This window comes from Prionailurus viverrinus, chromosome D3 (assembly GCF_022837055.1).
Source record: "Prionailurus viverrinus isolate Anna chromosome D3, UM_Priviv_1.0, whole genome shotgun sequence".
Lineage (NCBI taxonomy): Eukaryota > Metazoa > Chordata > Mammalia > Carnivora > Felidae > Prionailurus > Prionailurus viverrinus.
In genome coordinates this window covers 57,938,262-57,948,301 of record NC_062572.1, presented here as the reverse complement: position 1 = coordinate 57,948,301, position 10,040 = coordinate 57,938,262, and the positions used below count along the sequence as shown (strand labels likewise).

At 42.6% G+C, this 10,040-nt stretch overlaps 1 protein-coding gene across 1 annotated transcript in view; it reads left to right on the top strand.

Annotated features, from left to right (window-relative positions):
* Positions 1 to 9,939, top strand: part of LOC125148658 (uncharacterized) — an 86,723-nt gene extending 76,784 nt beyond the window's left edge. Inside the window, exons 13-15 of the mRNA XM_047826667.1 lie at positions 4,159 to 4,623; positions 4,923 to 5,061; positions 8,017 to 9,939. Of these exons, the coding sequence (XP_047682623.1) occupies positions 4,159 to 4,623; positions 4,923 to 5,061; positions 8,017 to 8,948 (1,536 nt within the window). The 3' untranslated portion in view covers positions 8,949 to 9,939. The remainder of the gene's footprint in view (positions 1 to 4,158; positions 4,624 to 4,922; positions 5,062 to 8,016) is intronic.
* Positions 9,940 to 10,040: the final 101 nt, after the last annotated feature.

Genomic DNA, 10,040 nt, shown 5'->3' with positions numbered 1-10,040 from the left:
GTATATATATATGAATATATATATGAGTGTATATATATATATATATGAATATATATGAATATATATATGAGTATATATATGAGTATATATATGAATATATATGAATATATATGAGTATATATATAAATATATGTATATATATTCATATATAAATATATGTATATATTCATATATACATATATAAATATATATGTACATATATTCATATATATCCATATATATTCGTATATATGAATATATACGAATATATATGGATATATATATGAATATATATGGATATGTATGAATATATATGGATATATATGAATATATATATGGATATATATACATATACATATTCTGTACTGTGCATTGGATTGAGTGATAGTGATAAAATGGTGAGCAAAAATGTTGATGTAACTTACAGTTTTAATCGTGGAGAAGATAGGCATTAACCCAATAGTCCCACTAAAGCATATAAATTGACAAAATGAGAGAAGTGCTCTGAGGGAAAGGATCAAAATTCTCTTTAACTGTATCTCTTATGCCTCCTTGACTAACCCAACCCTGCCTGCACATCTGAATTACTTGCAGAATGTTTTACAAATATAAAGCCCCACGTAGGAGGTTCTGACTCAGGCTGGGGGTCCATCTCGGGCATCTGTAAATGAGATGAGTATAATCAAAGAGATTGGCTAAAGGTTTTGTTTTTGCTTCTGTTTTTGCTTTTTAAAAATACTGGTCAGAGGAACAGGATCAGATTTGCAATTTGAAAAGGTTGTCTGGTTACAGTATAAGCATACTGTGTGTTACTGTATAGTGTGAGAGGATGGTTGTTGGCATGAAGATCGTGGTGGCAGAGATGGGGAGGGGCAGATTCTGGAGATAGGCAATAAAATCAAGAGGGCTTAATTTGCATTAAATATGGGAAGGAGGTGTTAGGGATGCTTTCAGGTTTCTAGAAGTGCAGCCAGGTGGATGTTCCTACTTCCTGAGAGGGGGCCACTGGGAGAGGAGCAGATTTGGAGTGGGAGGAATCATCAATTGGTCATGAATGTGCTGTCTGAGGTCCTTTTGAGAAATTCAAGAGGCATTATGGGAGTGAGAAACTGAATAAATAGGGCTGGTGCTCAGCTGAGAGATCCAGAGTAGAGATGCCTGGGAGACAGTGAAAACAGTGGTAGACTTAAGGGCTAACCTATGGAACTCTGTGTAGAGGAGCATAATATTTATAACAGAAATTTAATAGTATCACAAACATATTGAAATTAAGGGGCAAAATCCATGACTTAGACCAGTGGTCATTAAGTAAAGGATGCAACCCTTGGTAAATGCTATGTACACAGTGATGCACAGATCTGATGATGCATTGCTAGGGGATTTTTTAAATGTCAATCGTCACATGATAAGAACTAAACAAATGTGTTTAGTATTTTTCAAATACTAAAAAAATTAACAGGAAAAATATTCTTGAGTTTCTCTGTTTAGGTGTATATGGAAAAAACACAGTTTAGGAACGCTGCTTTGTAGGTATCTCAGACTGAATTTTGTCATAAATAGCTCAAGAAATGATGATACCACCATCATTTCAGTCACCAGCACCAGCCAAAAATCCAAGTTCTTGACTCCTTTTTCTTCCAAACCCTTATCCAGTGTGTGTCTAATTCCTGTCAAATCTGTCTTTACCTTTGGCTCCCATAGCTCGGGCCCTCCTTGCCCAAGTGGTGGCAACAGACCCCTTTCTGTCTCTTCTCTGTACTCCTTCTCGAGTGGGCAGACAGACGCTCCAGCCATCCCCATGGCTGTGGGGATCAAATTCAAACTCTGCAATGCAACCTGTCAGACCATAGGTATCTCCTTTCTCACTATTTCTTAACTATGCCCCAGGCTTTCTGGCTGTGTTTTTGTTTTTGTTTTTTTACCGTGGCTTCACATCAGAAGCATTTGGGGGCACTTATTGAAACCTTACCCACAGAGATTCTGACTCAGGAAGTCTGTTGTGGGGTCCATGCTCCATGGCTGATTCTGAGCCAGAGGAGACAACCACTAGTCTGGCCTTCCTAAAACACCTGCAGTTTCCTCAGTGGGCCATATCTTCTACCGACTGTTGTCTTCTCCTGAATGACCTTTCTTTACATTTTCACCTGGCTTACTCTTATCAGACTGCTGACATGTCTCTCCCAGGCAGGCAGGTCTTCCTGGTCTTAGTTGTCTTTCTCTGTGCTACCTTGCCTGCTTCCCTCTATCCTTGGATTTTCCACACTGTATTTCCTGGTTTCCCTGTTGCTCTCCCACACTATGGAGTCTTTGAGGACACACCTTTTACTCCTGAGAATCCTGTTCACTACACTGCCTAGCACACAGCTCAAGTATTTGTCGAAATAATGGATGAAGGAATTCATTCCTCTTTTCTTTGTACTGTCTTAGAACCTGTGACTTAAAGTCAAGAATTTTTCCTTGTTTGTACGTTCACTCTGGCCATTCTCCATGGCCCTTTCTTAACATTTTTTAAATCACTTAAATAGTACCAACCATGATTGTCTTGGGTTAACCCCTATCTGTAATAAAAAAACAAGTACTTTAGAGTTGGGCAATCCTAAGTTCATATCTTGACTTTGCTATGTACCAGGTTGGGGCCTTGGGTATATTACTTAACTTTTATTTCTTTATTTTATTTGAGAGAGAGGGAGAGAGAGAGAGCAGGGGAGAGGGGCACAGGGAGAGAGAGAGAGAGAGAGAGAGAGAGAGAGAATCTTAAGCAGGCCCTGTGCTCAGTGTGGAGCCTGATGCAGGGCTTGATCCCAAGACCCTGGGATCATGACCCAAGCCGAAATCAAGAGTTGAATACTCAACCAACTGAGCCACCCAGTCGCTCCTAAATTGCTTAACTTTTAAAAATCTCAGTTTCCTCATCAGTAAAATGGGGATGATAATACTTATCACATAGTATTATTGTTAAACCCCAATAAAATAGTATCTGTAAAGTGCCCCGCCCATGAAAGGTAGATTTTTTAAAATGTTTATTTATTTATTTTTTGAGAGAGAGAGAGAGCGCGCAAGCTGGGGGAAGGGGGGTGGGCAGAGGGAGAGGGAGAGAGAAATCCCAAGCAGGCTCTGTGCTTTCAGCTCAGAGCTTGATGCAGGGCTGGAACTCACGAACTGTGAAATCATGACCTGAGCCAAAGTCAAGAGTCGGAAGCTTAACCGACTGAGCCACCCAGGTGCCCCTATTTTTTTTTTAATTTTTTAATGTTTATTTATTTTTAAGAGAGAATGAGACCGACAGAGCACGAGCAGGAGAGGGGCAGAGAGAAGAGGGAGACAGAATCTGAAGCAGGCACCAGGTTCTGAGCTGTCAGCACAGCTGTCAACACAGCTCAACCCTACAAACTGTGAGATCATGACCTGAGCCGAAGTCAGACACTTAATTGCTTAATCGAATGAGCCACCCAGGTGCCCCAATAGGTGTTTATTAAGTGCAAATTCCCTTCTTTGGGGGAGACCCCACGGCTAATAGAGCTCAATACTCTTGTTGGAGAATCTGGTTCTCTTGCTTATGGGCTACCTGTCTTTTTGGTCAGCTTATGCTTCTCAGTAGCCTCATTTAGAAATGAGCACATTATGATTGTCCTTAATAGAATTATTAGGGAAATTAAATAAATTTATGTTAAATACCCAGCTAATGTTTGGCATCTAGTAAGTACTCAATAAAATGGTGACTATTATTCTAAGAAGTAATAATATACCACAGTGTTTTTCCTGCTTTCCATGATCTAAGAGGACTGTTATCCCCAATGTTAACCCTAGCATTATTTCCAAAGGCTGAGTTGATTTTGGTGATTCTTAAATTTTCTATTTCATGTCTTGAAAAAATCCTGAATCACCATTAATGTATTGTTTATTTATTTGTATTATTTATTTTATTTTTATGTTTTAAGTAGGCTCCATGTCCAACATGGTATTCAAACTCATGACCCTGAGATCAAGAGTTGCACGCTCTACTAACTGAGCCAGCCAGGCATCCCTGTATTGTTTATATGGAAACTCCCTTATAGTCACTTTTCATTACTATGCTGTCTGGCAACTGGTCTTCAAAATCCTGTATTTGTATTCTAAACACATTTTTTCCACATTGTCCATCTCAGGAGCTACCTGAAGAATCAGAATTCTTAGACACAGACTTTCATTCCCTCCCTGCCTCAACTGAGCGGCATTTTCAGACTGTCTCTGCCAAGAATGTCAGGAAAAACTGCAGCCTTGGCCTACCATGCTTCGAAAGAACAAGAAGGACTTATAGTTGTGAAGGTTGAAGAAGAGAATTATGTTTGTGGGCAGGACTTTGGCCTTCAGGGAGACACCTGTGGCCTGGAGACCTTCCGCCAGCAGTTCAGGCACTTTGGTTACTCTGACTCCTCTGGGCCCCGGGAGGCTCTGAACCGGCTCCAGGAGCTTTGCCATCAGTGGCTGAGGCCCGAGGTGAACTCCAAGGAGCAGATCCTGGAGCTGCTGGTGCTGGAGCAGTTCCTGGCCATCCTGCCTGAGGAGCTGCAGGCCTGGCTGCGAGAGCACCGGCCCAAGAACGGAGAGCAAGCCGTGACTATGCTGGAGGAGCTGGAGAAAGAACTTGATGAACCAAGGCAACAGGTAAGAAGTAGGTGTTTTTGTTTGTTAGTTTTACCTTTTATAAGTTAATAGTTACATAAGTTATGAGTGGCCTTGACGTGGCTATCAGAAAGTTACAAACTTTTTGTCTTTGGGTTATTATTTGTCTACTGGGGCCAAGGCACCAGGGCTTTTAGTCCTGTTGTTTTCTTTCTAATCACCTGGATGAGTTTCTGACTCCAGCTGCCTTGTCCCTTTGTTCTAGGGGTTTTTTTTGGTTGTTGTTTTGTTTTTTCTTCTGTATCCTCAAAATCATAGTGCTGGTACTTGATTACTCCTAGGACACGGCTCATGGCCAAGGAATGATCTGGAAGGAAATGACATCCATAGGAGCACTGAAGTCTCTGAGTATACAGCTCCAGCCCTTGGAGAACCAGTGCAAGAGTGAGACTCAAGAGTCCCAGGCTTCCCACGAGGGAGGTGAGGAGTCACAGTCCATTGGGGCTGAGGATGATGGTGGGGCTATCATCTGTGGCATAGTGCATTTTCTTAATGACATTCATTTGTGGCTTCATTAAGTCTAGTGGAAAGGTCCCCTCTGTGCCTTGAAATATTCTTCCATTGGCTCTGCCTAGAATCTGAAATTCCAATATAATTTCTAACTTTGGGTGAAGAATTAAGGTCTCTAATAAAATTCTCTAACACCCGTAACATTCAAAGACCAATATACTCTTTTTTTTTTTTAATGATCCACTGGCAAGGCAGTCTCTAAGGTGGAGATGAATAGTGTATCAGTAATAGAAACTACATAGTAGCTTGAACAGGGAAAGTTGAATGTTAAGAATTATTGACTATAGGGGTGCCTGAGTGGCTCATTGGTTAAGCATCTGACTCTTGATTTCAGCTCAGGTCATGAGCTCACAGTCCGAGAGTTCGAGCCCCACATTGGGCTCTGTGCTGACAGTGTCGAGCCTGCTTGGGATTCTCTATCTCTCTCTGCCCCTCCTTTGCATGCACTCTCTCTCTCAAAATAAATAAATAAACTTTAAAAAGTTAAAAAAAAGAATTATTGACTATAATGGGGTTAATTACTAAGTGGTAAAAAAAAAAAAAGTCTAAATAATACGGGAATAACACATATAGGGAATCTTTAGGGCTGAGGCACAGCATCCAAGGAAGGAACAAATCTGTGACAGAGTACCACATCTTCCTCCTGCCCTGTCAGAGCTGAGATCCAGATCTTGTTGGAGAGGACACAGCTGTGGTCCACTGGATGGCTGGATGGACATGTTCAATGAAGTGCTGTGCTGCCAGAACTTTCTGGGAAGCTGCACTTTAGGGTACCAAGGGAAGCCATTCATGAGGTGCAGGGAGAGGGTGTGTGTGCTGTGGTAGCCACCCTCTGGGGTGCCGAGAGCCCTTGTGGAGAGGTGCCATGACACCAGACTTGCTGGGAAGCCACCCAGAGGGATGGCGCCTCTGGGACTAATTGGTGGTGAGCAGGTGCTGCAGGAACAAACAGAGCACAACAGCACCAGGAAGAAAAGCCCCTTCCTTCTCCAGTGTCCTTCCATCTCAAACTCTACTGTTGAAGCTTTATGACCTTACAGCCTTGGTTATAATCTTTCCATAGGTTCTTCACAAGCCTAACAGTATGTCTTGCCAGAAGAAGAGCCTGAGATGTGGAGATTTGGGTACATGTGATTTAAAGGAGGGTTTGCTCTTCAGGAGAAGTCTGTAATGGAGTGAGAGAAGCAGGGTTATGATGTGGTCTTGGGTAAAACCTAGCCTTGGCTTAATCTCTGGGGGTTTGGGGTACCCTCCCCTCCTCCAGCATAACTGCAGTGCTGAGCTGTCCCTTCTTAAGGCGGTGGGTGTGGGGCAGTGAGGGTAGAAATAACATCCTGGGCCAGGTGGTTCTCATCAGCCAGGGCAACTTTCCAGAGAAGAGGGCAACTGGGTGGTTAGGAGCCAACACTCAACAGCAGCTGGGCAAGGAGGCACCCTATAAGTAAAGCGGGTCTGGGTGGGCAGTGGAGCATCATCTACATAACATGAAAGCTAAAAGCATGTTTGTCAGTGTGCAATTAAAGACCACATCCCTAGTTAAAAGGCTTTTAGACCACATAGGCCACACTGAACAGGTAGGGAAATAGCAGAAGGGACTTAGGGGAAAACGGCAAGCCTTGATGTTGAGCGTCTTTGAATCTGGCTCTTAAATTATGAATTCTGTGGCCTCACATAGGTTATGTTGCCTCTCTGAGCCTTAGTTTCCTGGTCTGTAAACTGTATTTAAGGTTAGAAGACTTTTGGTTTATAGCTATTTATTAGTGAATTATCATTTAATTTGTTGATTGGCCATTTGTATTTTTTTTCTCTGTGTCCTTTGTCTACTTTTCTTTTTAAGCGTTCATTTATTTTTGAGAGAGAGACAGAGAGCAAGGGAGGGGCAGAGAGAGAGAGAGGGAGACAGAGAATTTGAAGCAGGCTCAGGCTTGAGCCTGAGGCAGGGCTCGAACTCACGATCCATGAAATCTTGACCTGAGCCGAAGTTGGATGCTTAACCGACTGAGCCACCCAGGCACCCCAGAGGTTAGAGGACTTTTGGGAGGATGAAAGTAACTGAGCAGTTTTTTAGATTTTCACCCTCAAAATAATTCAAGTTGCCTCAGCCATTATCTAGTAGTCTCCTTCTGAGCTACTAGAAATCTCGAAATGAGAGGGGCTTGTTGTGTGAGAGCTGAAAGTTTGGCTCCAGGAAATCACAGCTGTCTCTTGTTTCCATCTACCTTTGACCATTTACACATGAAAAAGTGAACATATAAGACTTCTACCTGATCCTAGAGTATTCCTTTTCTCATGCTCTGTATGTCTTATTCTATTTGCTTATAATCGTTTGATCTACTTAGAACCTACCAGAATCTGCAATTAACTTAACGCATTCTAGTTCCTGCTCATCTACCTCTGCTCAGTTCTAACCCTGAATGCATTTCCTAATCGTATATCCTGCTGTCCTATTTTTCTAGGAGCACCATTTATTTAAGAGTCTTAGACCTCTCTCTTCTTCCTGAGCACTCCCTATCACCTCTTTTCCTTTCCCTCATTACCAAAAAAAATGCCTCTTCTCTTCTAACCCAGGATTGTCTCCTAGCTTCCTGGTTTCTCACTGCTACTCCTATGTATCACTGTCTCCTCTAACTGATGTGTTTCCCTGCTCACCGTCCCTCTCCAGTGCTGACTCTTTTTTGTCCCCCTTGCTTTCTGAGGGTGCCACCTCTCACTACCCCAGGCCACTTCTCAAAATTCTGGATTGGGAAGCTAGTTCTTAAGAGTTTTCCTATTTTGTTTGGTTATTTTCTATTCTGGTTATAATAGATTCCTTTCTTTTGACATGGGGATCAAATGACACTAGTATTTTTCTCTTCACATATTTAGATGGCAAGCTGGTGGGTGATGAAGTATTAACAACAAAGCAAGAAATTTTTGAATGTGTAGCATCAGCAGCCATGATATCCCCAGGAAGACTCCCTGGGGAAACTCCTTCAGGACAGATAGTTGAAGAAGCTTTGGGAGGCCTGCACATCTTTGAGAAGCCAAAAGGAACAGTTGCAAGGAACAAAATGAGTCAGCTCCCTTCTCAGGAAAGACATCTTAGTCTGGCGGTCTTCAACAAGAAAATCTCCACAGAAGAGAGTGTCCTTGGATGTAACGAAAGTGAAAGGACTCTCAGTGTGAACTCAAATGTTGTAACACGACAGAGAGTTCACGCTGGGGGAAAGGTCTACGAGTGCTTGGACTGTGGGAAAGCCTTTTGCCAGAGCTCAAAGCTGATTAGACATCAGAGAATTCATACTGGGGAGAGGCCTTATGCATGTAAAGAGTGTGGCAAAGCTTTTAGTTTGAGTTCAGACCTTGTTAGACATCAGAGAATTCATAGTGGTGAAAAACCCTATGAATGCTGTGAATGTGGAAAAGCTTTCAGGGGCAGCTCAGAGCTCATTAGGCATCGGAGAATTCACACTGGAGAGAAGCCTTATGAATGTGGTGAATGTGGGAAAGCCTTCAGCCGGAGCTCAGCCCTCATTCAGCATAAGAAAATTCACACTGGAGACAAAGGTTATGAATGTACTGAATGTGGTAAGGCTTTTGGTAGAAGCTCTATCCTTATTGAACATCAAAGAATTCATACTGGAGAAAAACCTTATGAATGTAATGAATGTGGAAAATCCTTCAATCAGAGCTCAGCCCTCACACAGCACCAGAGAATCCATACTGGGGAAAAGCCTTACGAATGTAATGAATGTAGGAAAACATTTAGGCATAGGTCAGGCCTTATGCAGCACCAGAGAACTCACACCAGAGTTTAAGTCTTGGGTAAGAGTTGTATACTTGTGTCATACTAGGGATTCGCTTTGGGGTGAGACTGCACGAAAGTTAGACGTTTCCTAAGAGCAGAGTTTCTGTCCTTCTTGTCTGAGTCAGTACTTACTGTACGAGCAGATCCACACAAATATGGTTGTTGACGTGTTGAATGAGCACTTACACAGTAAGGCCAGGATTGGGGCAGAGATCCTGAAAGAGCTTCTTACATGATGGACTGAAAGGTGGTGCTTTCAATGGCAAGGATCTCTGCCCAGCAAGAACATCGTGCATTTGGCAGTTGGAGGCATGTGCTGAGAGTCATTCAGTTCTCTGAGGTGTTGAATTGTGAGGTTGTGAAATGTTGAATTCTGTCCTGGATCAGTTTATAGCTCATTCTGCCCCCTTGCCAGTTCTCTCCTCAGCCCTGAGCTTCCAGAAGTCAGTTGAGGTTTGTTTATTTATTGAGCACCTGCTATGTGCCAGCCATTGGGGGCAGACATGGCCATTGCCCTCCCAGAGTTAAGGGCTAATGGGATACATATATATTTATTAAACAGGTAATTACAGTAAAGTGTGATAAGTTCTTTGGTAGGATAAATCTTGGATTCTGTCAAAATACAAGGGGGGCACCTAACCTGGTTTAGGAGTCACTTAAGCTTCCTGGAGGTGATGAAATCTCTGTTGAGGAATAAAGGGTGTGTACAAATTAGATCAAGGCAAGAGGGAAGAGAACATTATAGGCAAAGGTTATAGCACATACAAAGGTATGGAGAGAGGATCTATAGAGGTCTCTTGATCAGGATTCCTTTCAAGCAGGAATTTCTTCTCGTAGACCCTGGTTCAGAGGACATGTGTTGATTCCTCTCTTTCTGTTTATAATCACAGATTTGGGTAGCCTATCCCGGACCCAGAGTGACCTAAGAGACCTTGAGGTACTCGGAACAGTCAGTGTGATGGTAGACTTTGGCGCATCGTATGGAAAAAGGCATGTAGGTACACCCCGGAAAGAAGACATATTGGAGGCTAGAGGGACAGTGTTGGTGTTCCGTGCCCCTAGGGCTCAGGAAATGGGAAGCTCACAGAAGCATAGGAGTGAG